This window comes from Zalophus californianus, chromosome 4 (genome assembly GCF_009762305.2).
Source record: "Zalophus californianus isolate mZalCal1 chromosome 4, mZalCal1.pri.v2, whole genome shotgun sequence".
Classification (NCBI taxonomy): Eukaryota; Metazoa; Chordata; class Mammalia; order Carnivora; family Otariidae; genus Zalophus; species Zalophus californianus.
The window spans coordinates 130533074-130556039 of record NC_045598.1 but is presented as its reverse complement, the minus strand read 5'-3'; the positions used below and the strand labels follow the sequence as shown (position 1 = coordinate 130556039).

At 37.7% G+C, this 22966-nt stretch overlaps 1 protein-coding gene across 9 annotated transcripts in view; it reads left to right on the top strand.

The window, feature by feature from the left end:
• EYA1 (EYA transcriptional coactivator and phosphatase 1) overlaps window positions 1-22966 on the top strand; it is a 356518-nt gene that overhangs the window by 197189 nt on the left and 136363 nt on the right. For all 9 annotated transcript variants that reach the window (XM_027582479.1, XM_027582545.2, XM_027582507.2 and 6 more), the window contains one exon: window positions 20339-20416. In XM_027582479.1, the coding sequence (XP_027438280.1) occupies window positions 20339-20416 (78 nt within the window). The remainder of the gene's footprint in view (window positions 1-20338; window positions 20417-22966) is intronic.

The following is a 22966-nucleotide window of genomic DNA, read 5'->3' as shown; positions in this document are numbered from 1 at the left end:
GAAGAACAAACAAGAAGGGAATGGAATGGAGAGGCAGAGAATATTAAGTTTCTTCTTAAGTCTGCTGCCAAATTATCATAAGACTCAATGTTTGTAGGTTCTGTCCTCACAGGCTAGTGCCCATTTTCATGGTTCATCTAAGGGATAAAGACAGAAAGACACTGATCTACAGCCCCCAATACTGTGCTTTTTTATTTCCTAGATGAAATAAAAAAGTTAGAATAGTTGTTTGCATGTTTCATATTTCAAGTTTCAACTATTCGTATTTTATGTTCTATTCCAACCTCTCTGTGAATTGTTATTGTAGTTAACTGTTGGTTTCACAGACTTTATAAATCCTTGAGATAGAAAGCATAGAAAGGTAAAAATACAAAACAGTAGCAAGAATGAATGTTTGCGTTGCTCTGAAAAAAAGCACTGTTGGAAGTGATATATTTCCAAGTGAATTAACAAATATTTTAGCTACTATTAAATACTTAAGGCTTGATTTAGAGGAGACTAATGGATAGTTATGAAAACACCAATTGCGGCTTTCTTTTAACTGTTTTGCCTATTTTGAGAGGAGGCAGTTAGTCTTCCAAGATAGGATGGAATAGAAATTTCTTATTAGAGAGATTGTAAAAGCATCATTTTTAAGACCTACACTTCTTGGTGGTGATGCTCCCCTAGATCCATATTAATGTGCTGAATCTGAAAGGATTTCTAATGTGTGGATTTAGGTTCAAGCCTCTATTTGGTGGGGCTGTGTGTTGATGTCTGTGTTGTGTAAGTGGGAGAAGTAGCTGGGAAACCTTCCTTCAGAAGGACTCAGGGCCATAGCAGGAAAAGGATTTTTATTTACGTACCTAATTAAGGCCTTGTTTGAAAAGCAGTGATTCTTTCCATCTTTGTTTTTCCTGGTTGTCTTACATCTCTGGGAGCCTAAGATTGGTTAGTTCATATATTGCTAGTTTGAGTGTTTATTTTTGGTTGTCTGGGGATGAAGAGTGGGGAAGGGCGAAAAAGAGGTGTGAGCAAGTGGAACTAAGAGCTCTAATTCTGAGTTTTTCTCTATTGTAAATTTAGCTCCAAACTCAAAAAGAAGCTTAACCTTGTCTTAAAGTAGATGAATTTGCCTTTATGTGACATAAAACCAGACGCAATTAGAATCCTCACTACAAATAGGGTTTCAGGAATTCTGATGGTAATTCAAATAGTAATTTTGAATTGGTATATCAGATTTCCAAGATGATAAGAGATACAATCTTGAATTAGGTGGCTAAATTTTCTGCGTTTTAAAATTTATTTAATTTTATATTGCATATTTTAGGAGGATAGGTTAATTCAATTTTACAAATTTATATTATCAGAAGCTATTTTAAAGTTTTATCATTTCTACAAAGCTTAGAACACTAACAAATTATCTGAATTTGTTTTTCTCACTGTAATGTGAATTTAGTAAAATACAGTTATATCCAACTAGAGTATTTTTAAGAAATCTTATTTACAAGAAATATGTAAACCGGAATGAATGTGTATAAAATTATGGTTTGAGGCTGCATTTTAAAGGCTACATTTGCATATTTGTGGTCAAATATTCTGTTGTCAATAGAAACATGGTGATCTAATTTTATTATTGTTTACATTCTGCACATGATGTACTATCTGGAAGGTTAGGGAGGGAACATTACAAGTAAAAAGATTTCTAACTGACATTTTTAAAGTCTGCCTGTAGCCCCATAATTGGTCTCTTATAAATTGTTCTCAAGCAAAAGCCATGAAAGAATGAACAAAATATTTTTTGGATTTGATATTTGCCTACATTGTGTATGAGAATAGTTTCTACATGCCTATTAATAATAATAATGGCTAATGTTTATAAATAACTTATTGTTAGTCATTATGCTGACCGTTCTCCATGATTTGTTTCATTAATCTTCAGAAAATTCCTGACCTACCAGCGTAATGGTTAAGAGGCTGGGTCTGCCTCCCAGCTCCACTCTTTACTAGTAGTGTTCGCTTCCCTTTAGGCTCAGTCTCCTCATCTGTGAAATGAGGATAATAGCAGAACTTCTCTCAGGCTTGCTGTGAGGATGATAAGTAGAACCTGGAGCACACTTGGAACTTAACTCAGTGCTCTGTATTTATTAACTCCTATATCAAGTCTAGATAACAGACGCCTCTACAGACGATTGCTGTTTTTACACATAAGAAAACTGAGTCTTAGAAACTTCAATGTCAAGTTTAAAGGCACAGACTTTGTAATTGGTACCACTAATATCTGACCTAGTATTTGAGTCAAGTTCTATATGAGTCCAGAGCCTGGGTTTTAAAATCACTGTATTAGGGGCGCCTGGGTGGCTCAGTCGTTAGGTGTCTGCTTTCGGCTCAGGTCATGGTCCCAGGGTCCTGGGATCGAGCCCTACGTCAGGCTCCCTGCTCAGCGGGAAGCCTGCTTCTCCCTCTCCCACTCCCCCTGCTTGTGTTCCCTCTCTCGCTGTGTCTCTCTCTGTCAAATAAACAAAATCTTTAAAAAAAAAATAAAATAAAATCACTGTATTAGTCTTTGGAGAGAATATGTGATTCCCACCATCTGCCAGTGTCTTTTCTGATACCTTCCTACTGAACACTGTTGCCTTCACTGCCCCATGGATGCCTTCGTAACTGGAGAACCCCATTCCCTAGCAAGCAGCAGAGCTGCGAAAGGACCAAAGGCAGAGGCTTTGATGACGAAATGACTTCATTATGAGGACACGTCCCCAGGGCAGTTATACTCTGGTCTTTAAGTTCTTGCGTGTGTCAGTGTATGAGATTTCATCCTGGTGTCGCGCGTGCACAGCATATTACATCAATAGGTTGAGTTTTAAGGGATTGTCTCTTACTAGTTTTCAAAGCTTTAGACTAATTATAATTCCATCAGCCGTCTCTCTCTGTTAGGCTTCCCTGGGATCAAACGGAGATGGGAGGTCCTCTCTGCTTTTCATTATAATAGTCATTATTCTATACACATTTGGATTGGAGCAGTATTACTGTGAAATTTAAAAAGCAGTTATAGTTTTGCTACTGCTCAGGGTAACAATTTTCTATCTCAGAAAATATGTTTAAGTGGGTGATAAATTTGGCCACATTTCTCTTGACTTAGAGAACCAGGTTATGCTAACCAAGCAAAACTCAGAGAAGCAGCTTAAGTGTCATTTGTTGGAGGCTCCATAGAAACAGCAGTTTCCAAAGCCAGGATTTGGGAGCATGCGTGTTATGTTCTAGGAGCAGCGAGTTGCTGTGCAGGCAGTGTGAGTGGAGGGAAATGAACAGGGCGTGTAGGAGGTGAAGTCCGAGGATAAAGGCGTGGCATGTGTATGGCCTTGCAGGTTGGCAGATATACTATAATTTATTATAAATAGCTTTCATAGTAAGAATAGGAACGCCAGTGCTCGTTGCTGAAACTAGGCTCAGAGTTTCTAGAAAGCCAGGCTTCTTGATAAACTAATGAGTCTCTGTAAACAGTATTTGCTTAACTCCCAAGACCTAATAGTTTGGAGAATCACATTCCTATGCCCTCTCTTCCCTAGCTGGGCCAGAAGTTTGGCATGATCAGAAATCTCTACCTCCCTTAGAACATCCTGTCTTCTGGGAAAAATTTCTAGTTCTCTCCGGGGGAGATGTGTGAAACTTTAGTGAGTGCTAGTATTTGGCTAATTCTTCATCCTTCACTCATGGATTCCTTGCCTTAAGTAATTCCTAATTTGTTATGATGGCCAAGGATGCCCAGGAGTGAGCTGTATATAGATAAAGTGGTATGTCTCTGTGTGGCCACTTTGCGTACTTGGAGTAAAGTCCGAGAGTGACTCATTTTCCATTTTTGGCTGCAAATATACAATATAATAGGAAAAAAATACATAATTACAAATTTTCCATTTTTACTTTGGGTAGACAAAAAAGTTATCTGACACATTGCTGTCTTCAGTGACTGCTAAATAATCAAGGATTTATGCTAAGGATTTATGTTAAGTTTTAGGACCCCTTTTATAAATAAAACCTGGTTATGTTTACGGTAATTTGTTTGGCTGATTTTTTTTTTTTTTTTAGTTTCACTTTATGCTACAATATCTCATTATACTGAAAAGGGTAGATGAACTCTACCAAAGATATCCCAAGGTGATATGTTTATGTACTCCCTTTAAGGCAAATTGGAAACAGTTCTTTTACATGAAATGAATCAAAATCTAAAATGCTTACCTATTTTATCATTGTATCTGTTACTGTTCAGGGGAATTGTGAGTGGAAAGAATACTTTTTAACAAAATAAGGAATATGAAATGAATTGACTAAGTTCTTACTGTTTATCGAGCACATCGTTATGCCTTCTGCATACCTTATTTTATGTACCTCATTTTAAAAAGTTTAAACAGCATAGTAACTGTTTTGGAGAAGAGATTCAAAGACATGTGAGGCTGAGTTCAAAGCCCACATTTACACTCTAAAACATGGACTCCCCGATAGCCAAATAACTTGGTTCTTATTGACATAATTTATCTGCCTTAAGAAATTTTTATGTTACCCTGTCTAAGCATGTGATTCAGTGAAGGAAGTACAAGATCTACTTATAGGTGTGTTTTGCTTAGTAGAGTCTCTAGGTTCCTTAAAGGCAAGGATAGACCTGTTCACTACTGTATCCTCAGCATCTAGCAGAAGTCTTGGCAGTGATTAAGTGGTCAACAAATATTTGTCGAATGAATGCCCCAGATGACTAAGCAAATAATGCAGGCGAGTGATTACAAGAGAAGAGAACCATTCATTTTATTTAAAGGCACTAACAGATTCAATGAGTATCTAACATCTGTTTTTCAAATTTTGAAAGTGACGATTTCACAGATGAATTTATATAATAGTTATATAGGCTGTCCATCCAGAGAACATCCACAGTCAACGTTGTTGCTGATTTTGAGTTTGATCTATAGTAACTGACTTGCATTTGACCTGTACTAATTAATTAATTTACTGATGGAAACTGCTCCTATTGGACTTAATAGCATTTAACAATAATGAAGCAACTTCCACATAGTCCCAAGAAATGACTGAATTATAAAAAGATCAGACAGTTAGTACAGTTGGGTTTAGTATCCTTACAGGATGGTAAGGAGTCATGATTGGAGGTGAATATTCTAAAAGATGAAAAATTTCAAGAATAAGGATAAATATGTACTGTAGTGAAAAAGTCTATACATATGTATTTATAAAATTAGAGTATATATCACACTGTATTCACCATTGCATCATTCATTCATGCAAGAAATATTTGTTGATTTGTGTCTAGAAATTTACCAGATATCATACTTGCCAAGGAGAAGTTTACAGTCTACTGTGATTTGCAGACCTATAATCAGATGACCACTATACTTTATAACAAGGGCTATATTATGCAGAGAGGTGGGGACCTAATTATGACTGGGGTGATCAAGGATGGTTTCTGCACACATGTAATACTTAAACTGAGTCTTGAAAAAGAAGTGGAAAAACACTAGGTGCCAACCCAGGAAGGAAGAAAGAGCATGGATTGTAGAGCTGTGGCAAAGACATCCCTCATCTCGGGGGTAGTGTGTGTGTGTGTGTGATGTTTGGAGAGGGACATGTGCAGAGTGCATATGCAATGGGGCTAAGACAGTGGCCCAAAGCAGATGATGAAGGGCCTTGTGTATGAGGTTCAGGAGTTTGGATTCAATCCTGTGGGAGCTGAGCATCGGGAGGCTCACAAACCAGGAGAGTGATATGACTGAGTCTGTTTCAAAAATCTACTCCAGTAGTACTCTGCAACTGTATTCAAGGGATGGTGGGTGGGGAGAAAAGACTCTAGGTGAAAAGCTATGTTAGGACATTTTTGTCTGAAGTCATGTACTTACTTACATATTATTATTTCAGTACAAATTTACATCCGATGCTTGCCTTAAAGAAAGTGGAGAAGGCATAATATTAAAAATAGAGAAAAGCATGGGACGCCTGGGTGGCTCAGTTGGTTAAATGGCTGCCTTCGGCTCAGGTCATGATCCCAGGGTCCTCGGATCGAGCCCCACATTGGAGCCTGCTTCTCCCTCTCCCACTCCCCCGACTTGTGTTCCCTCTCTCGCTGTCTCTCTCTCTCTGTCAAATAAATAAATAAAATCTTAAAAAAAAAATAGAGAAAAGCAGTATTGCATGATGGGGAGAACATGGATTTTGCAGTCAGACTAATCCTGGCTTAAAAAATTGCAGGTTAGCTACTTACCAAGAATGTAACTAACGTGTGGGTTTTGAAAGGCAGCAGAGCAGGGGCTTGAGAGGGGCTCTGCCATACACCAGTTAGCTAGTGTGATGCTGAGTAATTAACTGCTTGATGGCTCTGCTTCCTGGCCTATAAAATGAAGATAATAATAGTACATATCTGGGGCGCCTGGGTGGCTCAGTTGGTTAAGCGACTGCCTTCGGCTCAGGTCATGATCCCGGAGTCCCAGGATCGAGTCCCGCATCGGGCTCCCTGCTCAGCGAGGAACCTGCTTCTCCCTCTGACCCTCCCCCCCACCATGTACTCTCTCTCTCTCTCTCATTCTCGCTCTCTCAAATAAATAAATCTTTAAAAAAAAAATAGTACATACCTGTAGGGTTGCAAGGATGGTTACATGAATTGGTAAAGCACTTAGAACACAATGTGACTCCTAGGAAGTGCTTAATAGTCATTGATTATTATTATTATTACCATGATCATCATCATCTATGATCTCTGAACCTTGCTTTCTCCATTATACAATGGAGATTGCAGTTTTATCATGGTATTATGGCAATGTCTATTTAAAATACTGAGTATCGCGGTGCCTGGGTGATGACTCTTGGTTTAGGCTCAGGTCATGATCTCCAGGTCCTGGGATGGAGCCCTGCTTTGGGCTCCACGCTCAGCAGGGAGTCTGTTTGAAGATTCTCTCTCTCTCTCTCTCTCTGTTCCTCCCACTCGTGCTCTTTCTCTCTCAAATAAGTAAGTCTTTAAAAAAAAATACTAAGCACAGTCACTAGCATCAACTACATGCTCAAAAAATAGCAGCTATTATTAAATAATTAAAAATGTTATATTTAAAAAATCTGCTGGGACTGGCTACTGTGTCTCCATGGGAGGAATAGGCTATTTTCTCCTCCTCTGAGGTCCTTCACATTGTGTAATGGCTGTTACGCGTTCTCTGAGTACCTGGCTACTCAGTAAGTACTTACTCAGTTAATACATAGTAAGGGTAGGATTTATGTCAGGGTACTCCTGCAAATTGGTGAAGAATGGGAAAATATGGGGGAAAAGCATGATCTGAGATGTAAATTTGGTAGGTTGATTACATTTTAGGCAAGTACACCATTTTTCCAGATTGATATGATTGAGGTTCTGAGTCTGAGCCAGCTCATCTGCTTCTAATCTTCATACACTAGTTTATTTTACCATCCGCTAATTTGCAACATACACTGATACACTTTTATTCAGTGCCCTGGTATTCTGGGACTTTTCCTATGGCTGTTCGGTTTGCTGATTGTTCAGATTTCCATCAGAGCAATGATTAAGGATGATAAAGCCCTAGTTAGGAAATGTTTGACTTTTCACTCTTTAAAGGCTTCATGAAAGATGGTAATCAAAAAAAAAATTTTAAACTAGTTATGTGACTTTAGGCTAGTTTTTAAACACCTTTAAGCTGCAGTTCCCTCATCTTTGAAATGTGACAATTATAATAAATATTTCATAAATTTGCCACGAGGAACAAAGGAACTATTGTTTGTAAAGTCCTTAACACAATTCTCGACATATAGTACATGCTCAATAATCATAAACTTCTATTTATTCTTTTTCCATTCTAAATTCTACTTAAATATTGTCTATGTCCTAAATTGAGAATATTACTACCTTAATTCTTAATATTAAAGCAATTTTTTCATACTATTGTGCCATGCTTCCATTATTATAACAAGCTAAAAATAGATCCCTCTTCGGAATCTAAATGTAGGTATCTGTTAAAAGTCATTATATGGCACATTTAAGGTTTGTATACTTAGTTATATATACATTTTAATTAACAGAAAGAACCGGAAACAAACATGAACTCTAGTTAATTATGTGAATGGTGAAGTGTTGAAGGAATATATATTGTTTATGCAGCTTATTTTGAAATGCATGAAAAATAAGATGGTTTTATAAGAAATAGGAAAAGGAAATATTGTAATGTTAATTGTGAGATTTAGGTGGTTGGTTTGTGGCTCTTCACTGTATACTTCTTTTTTTTTTTTTTTTTTAAGATTTTACTTACTTGAGAGCGTGAGTGAGCGAGAGAGCATGAGCAGGGGGATGAGCAGAGGGAGAGGGAGAACCAGACTCCCTGCCCAGCAGGGAGCAGGACATGGGGCTGGATCCCGGGACCCCGGGACCATGACCCGAGCCAAAGGCAGACACTTAACTGACTGAGCCACCCAGGTGCCCCTTAACTTTTCTATATGTATGAAAGATGTTATAATAAAATATTGGTGAAAAAAGTGAACCTACAATACTTAACGTGTCCTAGGAAGGAAACATTTGTTTTTTTTGTTTTTGGGGGGTTTTGTTTGTTTGTTTTGTTTTTGTACAAAGAACTATTCCAGAATCTAGCAGAAATACAAAGAAGTATGTGACACTGCTGCTGTCTTAAGGAACTCACAGTCTAGTTGGGGGAGACCAGACTTTTTGAATACTGAGCCCAAACTCAAAGGTCCTACTAAGTCAGTTGAATTATGAAGGTGGAATTTTCTGCGTGTGGCTTAGAGATCCCCAGGAGTTGTAGAGCTAGTATTGAGGTCAGCAAATGCTTTTGTGCAAAAAGCTTTGTTTGTAGGAGGAGGAAATTAGCAGGCCACATATATGTTTAACTCTTTTTCACATGGGGACATTCTGTTATCTTCATTAAAATACACATTTTCATGTCTGAAAATTCACAGTAAGTTTTTGTCATTATGCACCTTCTCAATCAGCAGATTAGAAGTAGTCTGTCATTTGTGTTCTGAAATATTTCGGTGTTAGAAAGAGGGCTTCATGTCTGTGATTCAACAGTCTTACACAATTCACAGACCTGTACCTCTGAAACAAATAATACATTATATGTTAAAAAAAAAAAAAAAAGAAGAAGAAGATAGCAGGAGGGGAAGAATGAAGGGGGGAAATCGGAGAGGGAGAGGAACCATGAGAGACTATGGACTCTGAGAAACAAACTGAGGGTTCTAGAGAAGAGGGGGTGGGGGGATGGGTTAGCCTGGTGATGGGTATTGAAGAGGGCACGTACTGAATGGAGCACTGGGTGTTATACACAAACCATGAATCATGGAACACTACATCAAAAACTAATGATGTAATGTATGGTGATTAACATAACATAATAAAATAAAAAAAAAAGAGAGGGCTTCGTTCTCAAGAAGGTTAGAAGCCACTGATCCAAACAAAAGTGCTCTCAGAGTTTGGAAAAAGAGCTCTTCAGCTTGCTGAGGTCTGGCCAGGCTTCAAGAAGGAGATGGAATCTGAGCTGAGTGTTGGGAAACGGGTAGAATTTGAATAGGTTGAGAAGAGATGGAATGCATTCTAAATGAGGGACCAATCTGAACAAAGGTAGGATAGTTTGGGAGACTATGAGGAGACTAGTTTAGCTGAAGAAGGAATTGATAGGAGATAAGGTTGGAAGGATCAGCTGGAGCCAAACTGTGGAGGACTCCGAACATTAGACTGAGGAATTTGGACTTCAACATGAAGCCAGCAGAGAAGTCACGGAATATTCTGAGCAAGGGCTTGATATGGTGAAAGTGTTTTAGGTATTAATCTGGCAGCAATTGCAAGGAGAGACTGGAATGGGGGAGAGATGGACAGTGGTACGGAGGCTCATGTAGTCTGCCCAGATTTTATGTGTCAGGGATCTGAGTTAGTGTGGCAAGAATGAGAGTCACAGGAAGGGAAAGTGAAGTCTCAAGAGACCTTTCAAAGGAGCCGTTGTCATCTACCATGGGGCATTTCTTTTACCAAAGAGAATCAACTAGTTGAGACCTCTCCAGAAGCCATTGTATGGTGCTGCCCCAATATGATTCACACACTACACTTCTGTGACTAACAAGTTCTGAAATTGACTGACAGTTCTTGTGGGCCCTGTATACATTCAGGTTCTAACTTTAGTCTATACATGTTGCTTTGTTTTTCATAAGGTTATGAAAGGTGTGATATTTTGGAAAAACTGATGTTTTTCTACCCTCTTTTAGGCAAAAGAGGATGGATGGCTCTAACTTTAAAATTTTGGAGGGTAATAATCCTCCACCAGGGCCAATATACACATATAAAGGAATGCCTGGTTTCCCGAATGGGAACTACCCAAAGAAACACATTTGCTTCACGGACGTATACATTTTTAGATAAAGAAGAAATGGTTAAGTGGCTACTTACAATATTTATTAATTGAATTCTATGTCTTTAAAAAGTGTCACATAAAGTATGTAAATTTAGGAGTATTGCTGTTTTCCAGTTTCATATTTCACGTAATCATTTTATTCATTCTTTTCACATAGGCGTTTGGTATCCCTTGATGCCACTTTTTCAGTCATTTGACACAGTTTTCAAAAACCTACATTTCCACTTCTACCTCATGGTTTGAGAAGGAGTACTCATTAAATCCATGAGTGATATTGCCATTGAATCCAAATTGTAACATAATATTATGGTGGCTATGCTTTTATTTTGTCCCACAAGTTTGTATTTGTTATCCAAACAGCATAGTCTTGTGCAGTGTAGCTTTTAAAAGAGTTCTTTTAAGGTCTATTTATAGCAGTAGCTAATATTTGCCTTTGAATGGTTATGCCCCATGCATTATTATTAAATCCATGTAACTTACCTCTCTTTTGAAGGATCCAAGCCCAGTCCTTTTTTAACAAGCAAAAATTCCAGTGGTAGACACTATTTTATGTTAATGTGCCTTCTCCAAAGAGTACTTTGTTCAAAATAATGTAACAATGTGTCCTGTAAGTGAGAGGTTTTACAAGAACCTGCCCATAAATTGACTGAGTGATAATTTGGGAGGAATAAAATGTCATCTTACTTTTGAGCATATACAGTATTATTGTTAATTGCTCTATGCAATGTGCCTAGCAGTATAAAGTCAGTTGTAAGTCATTTGTACATTTTTACCTTTATCTGTTCTCTCAATGAATATTGAGTTTCAACTATGTGTCAGGCATTGTGCTAAGTTCTGCAGGAATATAAAAAGATACAGTTCCTACCGTAAAGAAATTTATAATGGATAAGACTGAAATGTAAAATGAGGTAGAATAGCATGTACTTTCTAAAGGAGGTACAAACTCAGATTTAGTAGTTCAAGGAAAAGAAAAATCAGTCCTGAGTAGTAGGTCAAGCAAGACTTAGCAAAGCGGATGCAACTTTGATTGAACCTGGAAGGAACTGTGAGATTTAGTCAGATGGAAATTTTGTTAGAGGGAAAGGCATTAGCAAAACCATGGGTTTGGGGATGCATTACACATTAAGCATCTCAGTTTAAACCAGTTTAGTTTAAATGTTGAATATATACAGTCATGATTCATGATCTGTAAAATGGGATAATAGTATCACACAGAAAAGTTAGGACAATTAGATGTGACCATGTATTTTGTAATACTTTTGTGTTCTTGTAAGTTACTAGTTATACAAATAGGGAAGTAAAGCAAAAAAAGAAACAAACAAACAAACACAAACAAACGTCTTGGTGTTAGAGTATGTGTGTGGGAGGCTTAAAAACATGATAAAGGGATGTAACTTAATAGCTTAATTCAGGAGAGCATGGAGAGCTGAAGACCTCAGAGCAAAGAGTGACTCACTCAGATCCAAGCTATGAAGAGATCAGCATCTGCTTAAAGTAGAAAGGCCAATTGCCAACTTTTACAAGAGAAGAGATATAAAGTAATCAGGATAGTGGCTGTGATTTAGAAAGAAGATGGTTGGGAAAGATTAGAGTTGTAGAAATTGTATACCTGGCAATAGGGTGTGAGGAGAGGGGATCTGAGAGAACTTGGGGTGAAGAGGAAACTTTCAGTCTAAGTGACATGACCATTACAGAGGTATAAAATGAAGATTTTATGTTTGAGTAGGTTGAGTTCGACCCTGATCCAGGCAAAGGCACTGTGTAACTGGGATGTGGGGACTGATTCCCATGAAAAAGATGTGCTGGTAGATAGAGATTTGGGAGTTCTCTACATGAAGATGATTTTTTAAACCTCTGGCAAGGAAAGACTAGAGCAGCATTCAGACAGATAAGAATGGCATACAATTAAAAAAAACAAAAACAAAAACAAAAAAACAGAATAAGCAAAGGGAAGAAAATCCAGAGAAGGAGATAGATCTAAGGGGAAAGGGGGAATGTCGCTGTGTTGTATTGGGTCAATGATAAGAAGAGAAGCAGAGGAAGGCCCATTCTGTAAAAGAATTAAGGAAAACCAGGATTGGAAAAGTTTGACGTGAGCAATTAAAAAAGTCCTTTTAGTGAAATAGCAGCTATAAAGGCATGAGGGAGAAGACTAAAGAGAGAATAGATGATCCAGATTTCAAGGCAAATTTTTAGGAAACTTGGTGATGAAAGAAGGGAGAAAAGTATCATGGTCGAGAAAAGACTTAAAAATTCAGGGAAACCTGCTTTTTTAATTAAAGTATACCTGACACACAATGTTACAATGAGTTTCAGGTGTACAACATAGTGACTTGACAAGTCCCCATTATACGCTATGCTCACGACAGGTGTAGCGACCATCTCTCACCATACAACACTATTACAATACCATTGACTGTATTCCCTATGCTGGGCTTTTTATTCCTTTGACTCATTTATTCCACAATGGGAAGCCTCATTTCCTAATCCCCTTCATCCATTTTGTGCATTCCCCTACTCTCCTCCCTTCTGGCAACGATCAGTTTGTTCTCTGCATTTACAGGTCTGTTTCTGCTTTTTGTTTGTTTGTTCATTTGTTTTGTTTTTTAGATTCCACATATAAGTGAAATCATATGGTATTTGTCTTTCTCTGTCTGACTTATTTTACTTAGCATAATACTAGGAGTCCATCCATGTTGTCGCAAATGGCAAGATCTCATCTTTTTTTTTTTATGGCTGAGTAATGAATGCACACACACACACACACACACACACACACACACACACATATATATATAGTCCCACAAGTTTATATTATCTATACAGCATAGTCTTGTGCAGTATAAGCTTTTAAAAAAAGGGTTCTTTTAAGGCCTATTTATAGCAGTAGCTAATATTTGCCTTTGAGAGGTTATGCCCCATGAATTATTATTAAATCCATGTAATTTACCTCTCTTTTGAAGGCTCCAAGCAGAGTCCTCTTTTAATAAACAAAATTCCAATGGCAGAAGCTATTTTATGTTATGTGTCTTCTCCAGAGAGTACTTTGTTCAAAATAACATAACCACATGTGTCCTGTGAGAAGCTTTACAAGAACCTGCACATAAGTATATATATGTATATATGTTAGATATGTATGTATTTACACATGTGTGTATATATATGTATATATACACACATATCCCATCTTTATTCATCTAACCATGGACACTTGGGTTGCTTCCATATCTTGACTATTATAAATAATGCTGCAGTAATCATAGGGGTACCATATATCTTTTCCATTTAGTATTTTTGTTTCTTTTGGGTAAATACCCACATGTGGAATTACTGGACCATATGGTATTTCTATTTTTAACTTTTTGAGGAACTCCCATACTGTTTTCCACAGTGGCTACACCAATTTACATTCCTACCAACAGTGAATGAGGGTTCCCTTTTCTCCACATCCTTGCCAACACTTGTTATTTGTCTTTTTGATTCTAGCCATTCTGACAGGCAGGAGGTGACATCTGTCTTTGTCAGTAGAAGAGAAGTAGCCTCTTGAGATGGAATTATTGAGGATTCTGGGAGATCAAATAATGGAGTTTTGTTGCAAAGGAGGTATGAAAGTGACACCAAGAATAGAGGTTTAAAAGGTTAAATCCTACTACAGGAAAGGAAATCTCCATTGAGATGAACCAGTAGGAAACTGGGAGATGTTGCAGGAAGATCATTGAAAGGTTTAATGTAGCTTCAACATTCTTTATGAAATGTTGGTTAGGGCATTTCCTGAAGAGAATGGGGAATGAGGTGAGGACTGGGGGCTTGAGGAAAGTGGAAAAGACTCCATAGAAACTGTCTCAGGTACAAGAAATGGAAAAGGGAGATTGTCGAGCAACAAGATGACTCACAAGAACATGGAAAGCATAAATTTTAACAAATTTGGTCAGCATGCATATTGTGGCCTCCTCGCCCATGCTCAGCCATCCAGAACAGCAGTTGAAGAGTGAACAGCAAGGGCTTGCCAGTGCTAGGATTAGAGCCTGGCAAAAAAGATGCTTGGAAAACGAGATGACCCAGGACTCTAAAGTGGAAGCGCTGGGTTTCCAGACGGGGCCGGTGAAGTTGGAAAGACACGATGTTTTGATGAGCAAGTCTAGTATAAGTGAGCAAATGAAAAAAATAAAAGGTGACATTTCTTGGAGGTCATACAATTCTAGGCAGTGGTGTAGCTGAATCATTTAATAACCAGAATGGAATGAAGGCAAATCTCATTGAGATATAAGAGATGAAGGACTGGATTTTTGATGCTCTTGATCATTATAGTAGGAAACAAAATAGAAAGGAAGACCAAGTGTATGTCAAGCAAAGACAAGCTGTGCTATTATAGTTTGAAAAAAAAAGTTACAAAATAAGCTTAGATACTCCTGGGGTAGGATCTGCTGTTCACCTGGGCTAATGCCTTTACTGTGCAATTCTGGGCCGATTCTTCATAACACAAAGGCTGGCTTCTACTCCAGCAGGCAGAGCTGTCCTTTGGTAGTGAACTCCCTTTAACTGCTCTCTTAATTCATGGTAAAAAATTAACCAAATGGATTTAACACGTGTCTCCTCTGATCAGCCCATCATCTTTCTGGAGGCTGTTTATATGACTACAACATTTAAAGTGCAACTAGAAGTTGCTTGATGAGCAGAGTTATACTGTAATGGGTTAGTTGGATGATCTTGAGAGCTAATGTCACCAAGCTCCAATGGCCTGATAGATATGTCTCCACTTCAATTTATGGTGAAGGAATACCGACTTATCTTTTCCATGGGCCAGTTACAGTATATTCCCCCTACACAGTACTAGAGAGAGAGGCCCACATTTTCTCCTGGGATCCTCAGTCTCACTTGCCATGTACATCATGACCCTCCTGCTAGCCTGTATCTTCAGATGGAGTATACACAGATTGTAGTGACAGAAGTACAGTAGTACTCCCTTATCTGCCATTTTGCTTTCCATGGTTCTAGCCAACTGCAGTCTAGAAGTAGATAGTCCTCTTCTGACGTATCGTCAGAAGGTCAGTAAGAGCCAAACACTATGTCACAGTGCCTACATTCTTTACCTCACTTCATCTCATCCTGTAGGCATTTGATCATCCCACATCATCAGAAGGAGGGTGAGTTCAGTACAATAAAATATTTTGAGAGACCATATTCACATAACTTTTATTACAGTATAATTTTTCTATTGTTGCTAATCTTACTGTGCCTAATTTATAAATTAAACTTTATCATAGGTGTGTACGTATAGGAAAAAGCATAGTATGTGTAAGCTTTGGTACTATCCATGGTTTCAGGCATTCACTGGGGGACTTGGAACATATCTTCCACAGATGAAGGGGGACTACCGTATAATTATAGTTTTCTTACATAATCATGATTAATCCTGTGTTCTTAAGTTACGTTCAAGTTATCTTGATTTGATATTGGCTGTCCTGAGTAAAATGGCCTCATGTTAGATCGTAGGTAAGTCGCTTGACTTTATATTTTTAATTTACTTTTCGAAGGACAAGTTTAACTTTAATGTAAAGTTTATAATAGATTTTATCCCATAAGACTTCAATTTCTCTTAAAGAGACCTATGATGATAAAATATAAAAGTATGGCCTTTGGACTGGGCTAATGATTTGTAAACCACTGGACAGTGCTCAGTGATTTCTGAGCATTCCTCTTCTTTTTTTTTTTTTTTTATCCTTGCATGAGTATGTTATCCCCATTTAATAGATGAGTAAGCTGAGACACACAGAAATTGAGTAACTTTTCCAGATTTGTGCTGTGAATAGCAAAGCTAGATTGAAATTCAGTTGATAATTCCAAAGCTGGTACTTCTAACAATCTTTATTTGATATTGCTCTCTGGTACTACTCCCCAGGAGAAAGGCATTCAGTGTAGCAGAATCCTGCTACTAGTAATGGTGATGATAGATATAGTTTCCACTCCTACTTTATACCAGGTACTTTGTATAAATTTTTACAAATCCTTCCTGCATTCCTGTAATCTAGCTATCATTTAAAAAAAATTGTACATGAGATAATTAAGGTCAGAGATCAAATAACTTTTATAAAGTCATATAGCGGATAACTGGAGTCTTTGACTCCAGAACCAAGGTTCAAAGGTGTTGATAGATGGGAGTTTGTGGCATCCCTGGAGGGTAGCAAGTTGCCCTGTATAGTGCGGGCCTAGAGTACATGGCTGAGCAAAGGAGTTGGGGGGAATTGTGGAGATTAAAGAGGCAAAGGAGAGTTTCTGATTATTTTTAGAGATGAGGAGGTCCTTAAAGTATCAGATGGAAGACTGAAGACTTAGAGGGTAAAGAGAAATTCTTGAGTGGGGGCAAAGGAGAATAAAAGTTGCTGTTTTCTAATAGACTGAAATCCTGTAATGAAAGAAAAAGTACAGTGGAGATGAAAGAATTGTACAGTTATTTATTTATTTTTAAAGATTTATTTATTTATTTTAGAGCAAGCAAAAGAGAGAGAGAAAGAGCATGCGCACAGATGGGTGGAGGGGCAGAAGGAGAGGAAGAGAATCCTCAAGTAGACTCCCTGCTGAGTGTCGAGCCTGACGCGGGGCTGGATCCCAGGACTCTTGAGATCATGACCTGAGTTGAAACCAAGAGTTGGCTGCTTAACTGAGCCACCCAGGGGCCCCGAGAATTGTTTAGTTATTTAGAAGAGAACAGATGCTTCATGGAGTTTTCTTTTCAGATAAGTGTCTTAGATGGGATCATTGTTCTCAGATGTGACAGTACCTTAAATCTCTAAAGACTGGAAAAAAAAAATTCAGGATGTGGTGTTTTAAACTGGAAGCCTTGGAGAGGTGCTCTATGATATCATCTATGGCATATTTATAAATGTGATAGTGGTAGTGAAGATGGATAGTTTGGTGGCTGGAGATCAGTCTTGTCTTTTTAACTTTCTGGTGGGTGTATGCTTGGCAACAACACCAGAAGTGGTCTCCCCTCATTTGGCTTTCACTCAAACTATTTTACATCACAATAAATCTCCAGTTTCTTTAGCATCAGGTCCCTGGTGATCAAAGTATTCAATTCCAGTACCTGATAAAATCATGAATATCCTGGCAGTTACTTTATGTGTATCCTCTTTAATAAATAAATAAATAACTGTACAATTCTTTCATCTCCACTGTACTTTTTCTTTCATTACAGGATTTCAGTCTATTAGAAAACAGCAACTTTTATTCTCCTTTGCCCCCACTCAAGAATTTCTCTTTACCCTCTAAGTCTTCAGTCTTCCATCCGATACTTTAAGGACCTGCTCATCTCTAAAAATATTCAGAAACTCTCCTTTGCCTCTTTAATCTCCACAATCCCCCCCCCCCCCCAACTCCTTTGCTCAGTCTTTTAAAAAATTGGATTCATTAGGAAACGGGAGTCTTTATTCCTTAGAGTATAGGTGGGTATATTTGAACAATGGCAAAAGGCAATGTACTTGGGACCTAAAAGAAAAATTATCCTCTTCCTTCCCTTCCTACTTTTAATGGAATTTCAAGTACAATTGAATATGTCTCCTGGGAGTGAAAGCTATATTCGATTGAGCTAATAATATGGAGAATAGCTAGAGTAAGTCTCCGGGGAGGGGGGGCGGGGTACAAGAGTAGGAGTGGTTTTGGAATAGTCAGGCTTTCACCAAGTAATTTTATAGTCCAATCTACAGAATCATAGATCTTAGATTTGGCAAAGACTTGGAAGTAATCTGGGCTAATATCTTGTACCCTGGAAAATTTCTTCTTCATCATTTTCTCAAGCAAGTGGACGTGGAGGTTCTACTTGAGAGCGTCCTGTGAGTGCACTAGCCTGGAAGTGTTAACACTCTAGAGGAGGGTGTGGACTGCTGGGGTTTTACTTCCTTCTGTATCCACAGTGTGTGGCACTGGGCCTCAGGTTCCTCGCTCTGTGGTAGAGTAGTGCTAATTATTGGGAAGTGCCACGTATTGTCCTTTCTTCAAGACGTAGAATTGAAAAGATCCAAAATTAATTCCCATTTCTGCCACTTGTGACTTTGGGCAATTTTGCTAATCCCTTTGGTTTCCATTTTTGCATGTAAAACAAGAAGACAGTACCCAACTAGGGAGTTTGTGAGTTGTACTCTGAGACCTACTTGGAGAATGATTTAAAAGGATTAATCATAATGTCTATAGTCTGACAATAGTAGGCACTTTACATGACTTCTTCTCCTTGAGCCTGATTCTCATCTTTGATCAGCGTATGCTCTTTGATTCTGAGTTCAGATCCCTGTGGTAATCTGTCTAGTACAGAGTAAAATAGAGCTATTGCTTTATAGGTACAGGGCATTTATGAGTTCTTTCAGGAAGGGTGGATAGGATGTGGACAACTGGGTAGGACACTTGGGAGCTGTGCACCAGCAGTGGAGGACCCGCTTTCCGCCATCTATGGTAGTATAATGGTTATGAAGAGCAAGATCATCAGATTGCCTGGAGGTGTGAAAAGAAAAGGGAAATACAGGCTTATGTCAGAATTTATTAGCATGAGCTGAGACTTCTAACCCCAAACAACTGGTGGAAAGTGAAAACTTCAGTTACACTGTTGTTTGGTCTACATTAAAACAATCACTTGGAGTGATTCCCATTAGACTCACTGGCTTTATTTTCAACTTTGTTTAGAAGCAGTTTAAATAATTTTTTGGAAGTGACTATCTGCTGCAACTATTTATAATGTCTATTTGAAAACTCATTATGCATTAGTAAAAGATTCAAAGGTCAAGGAGGGTGAATCTGTTCTTTGCCTGATATTTATAAGAGATTGGCAATGTTGAGAGAAGGAAAAGCTGCATTTTCTCCATCCTTCTTTCCCATTTCAGAATGTATTTACTTGTGAGAGAAGCCACCCCAAATATTCTCTTGGTAGGACCTTTATTTTGGAAAACATGTTACTGATTTTTAAGTAGCCTCTGAGATATTATTGCATTCTTTCTGAAAACCCATTAGTGGGGATGTATAACTTCTACAAAGTGGGCCACAAATTCCAATGATAGCACTTCACCAGTTGTTTCTAAGAACAATAATGCTATCTCTTCATTAAAACAAAACAAAACACCTAAGTCTAGGGAAAAAGGCAAACGTTCTGAGGTGGTCTGGCTTATCTGCTTAATAGGGGTCAATAATACCATCACTGTATCAATGGATTGGGTTGCTGTCATGAATCTACAGCATAAATTTGAATGTTTTTATTGTACAGCCACAAAGGACTTTACTAAAGATCAAAATGTTTTCCACAAACTATCTATTGGTTTTATTTTGGAATGAAAAACTTAATTTCTGCTTCATTTACACTTAGTGTGGTTTTGTACTAAGTGTACATCAGATATTGACATATTGGCAGCCAGATATGGCCGAGTGGTAATAATGATCCATTAAATTGAGTACTCTGTTTTTCAGCCATATTGGATAACCAAGAGAGCGTGCGTGTGTCTGCACGTGCACATGCACCCAGTTGTGTCTGTGCCTGTCCCTGAGCATGATGAAAACCTACCAGCGTTATTTCCTACTTCAAGTCTTTTTACTCTACCCCTTTGGCTCTGTTTGGCTAAATGGCTACATAACCAAGGAAATACTCTCACATCCTCATCATAGAAATTTTAAGAGTTAAATTATTTGTTAATAAGCAATTCAATTAATATGTAAGGTAATGAATTTAACTACTTTTAAAGTGTTTCTTTTGAAGGATAGCTTGTTACAATGGATCGTTTCCTTGGGGATTAAATAGTTAATGTGTATGTCTTTTTAAAAATTCTATTACAAGTATTAATCTGAATTATATTCACATACTAAAAGACTGTTTTTTAAAATGATTTTCATGTGACTATTTTGAATATAGCTTCTCTACCATGCCTTTATAGATAACTATTAATTGGATATATCATATATGTTGTTTATTTTTGTAGTTAAAACAGAGCCAATGAGCAGCAGTGAAATAGTTTCAACAACAGCAGACGGGTCTTTAGACAATTTCTCAGGTTCAGGTAAGGAATAAATATTAGACTTTCACATTAATACAAAGCATGGTTTTTCTTAGTTTATTTATATATGCAAGTATTTCTCTGTGGGTATATGCATGTATGTTTGTAGTATAAAATTGTACTATAGCTTTACTCAGAGTCCTGTACCTGCAATTATGTTGTTTTTATCCAATGTTATGAATTATTTGCTGAAAATGTTGATATCCTATAAAGGAGATAAAATCAAAAGTGGTTTTTTTCATTTTTCTTCCTCCTAAACTTACTAGGCTTAATAAAAACGCACGCAGTTGTGTCTGCACCTGTCCCTTGACCATGATGAAAACCTACCAGCGTTATTTCCTACTTCAAGTCTTTTTATTCTACCCTTTTGGCTCTGTTTGGCTAAATGGCTACATAACCAAGGAAATACTCTCGCATCCTCATCATAGAAATTTTAAGAGTTAAATTATTTGTTAATAAACAATGTGTAAGGTAATGAATTTAACTACTTTTAAAGTGTTTCTTTTGAGGGATAGCTTGTTACAATGGATTGTTTACAATATTTATAATAAAGCCATTATTGCTTTATTATGTTAATGACTCCTGCCCTTTTTCTCTCATTTGTATGATTTTTTTTTCCAATTATGCACATTTAGGTAGGCAAAATTTGGCTTCTGATACTCTTTAAGCAGACTTAACCAAACCATCCTCCTAAGTAACTGTCATGTCAACTAGAGATCTAAATTAGACTTTATAAGGCAGCTTTCGGTCCTTAAGTTAGTTTTGATCTCTTTCACATTAACAAAGTTTGTCTCCAACAAACAAAATATCCAAGTTTCATGTCTTTGCTAATGAAATTACCGATAAGAAAGCCATTGTTGTAATAAAGTAACGGTGAGGTTGTGATTATATATTTGCCAAATTACCCAGCTTGGACTATTTCAATAAAAAAAAGTTATTTCTATCATATATAATTCTTAAATTTTTTAACCCTTTTCATAAATCTGCTGTGTTTATCAAACCTCTTAAATGGAAATGCTATACTTACATAAATTTGTAATTGACTTACTCCAGCTCTCAGGATCACTTATTTAATACACACCACAACTAAAAGGAATTATACGTATTACATAACATGAAATACGAATGCATAACTCTTATACTAATGATAACAGATGGAAACAATAAGGAAATAGCAAAAGGGTGTTATATCCATGAGTTCTTTTATAAGACACTTACTAGAATTTGACTTATGCCAGAGAATGTGCTTGGTGCTATTACGGATTAATAGGTGTATGAGAATGGCCCTGGTTTGGGGCTTAGTAGGGTGAATAAATACCAGACCATCATATTGTGCTTTGATATTTCCAGAGGGAAGGCCAAAGATCCCCAAGAAGGGTTTCCCAGGAAGGAACCCAAAAGAGACCGGGTTGGGATGGGGGGATAAGGAAAGATTTCCTGGAGGAGATGCCGGCACTCAGCCTTAAAAATGAGTAGGAATAAAGCACACATTGATCTGGGGAGGGGGAAGTTGGACAGATAGAACATTTCATGGGAGGAGGCCAAGACACAGAGGCATGGGATTTGGAATTGCCAATGGTTCAGCATTCCTGGTGTGTACAGTGTGAGTGGTGATGGCATGCCGGACAGGGTCAGGATAGAGTCTAGAGAGGCATTTGTGTTCCACATGATGTTTACTATATTCTGAGTACAGTGGGAGACATCAGAGGAAGGGGGTTGCATGATTGTATTCACATACGGAATCCTGGCTGTAGCAGGAGGGAAGAGAACTGAAGTAGAGAGACCAGATAAAGTCTTTTTGCATGAATTTAGGCAAGAAATCATGAAGACCTGAGATAAGGTGCTGGCAATGTTATGGAAAGATGGTGGATTAAGGTGTATTTGCAAAGCCGAATTTATGGCATAGTAACCAGTGAGTACAGGGGATAAGTGAGGCAGAGAGACAGGTTAAGGTGTTGGAATGCAAGAGGAGCATGACTGAGAGGGAAAGGCATGTTGAATGGGAGGCAACATCCACTCGAAGATGTTGAAGCTCAGGAATGATCTGGAATGGAAATTTTGGGAACGTGCAGGGAGTTAAAGCTCGTGGGCTGTAACAGTTGAAAACAGAATCCAGGGAAGACCAATATAGAGAGACAGGCAGGGAATAAAATGAAAATGCAGGTTTGCAACTGGGAAAGAAGGAAGAGAGTGAGTTGGAAGTAAAGGCAGGAAGGGTTTCAAGGAAGCGCTGTCTATGTGATAGATTGGTATACAGCTATTAAAAATAGTTTGGAAAAAAACTTAATGGCATGAGCAAATGTTAACTATATTAAGTGAAAAGCAGGTTACAAAAGAGTAATATGCTCAGTATAATCCATGTGTTTTTAAACATTTATGTATGCATATTTGTCTTTGTGTATGTGTATAAAAATTAGTGGTGTCTTTCTCTGGATGATGGAATATAATTTGAATTTTATTCCTTCTGCCTTTTTTCAAAAATGTTTTACAGTGTATTTGTATAACAGTCATACTTTTAAAAGGAGTAGTTTTGAAGTGCAAGTTTATCCAAGT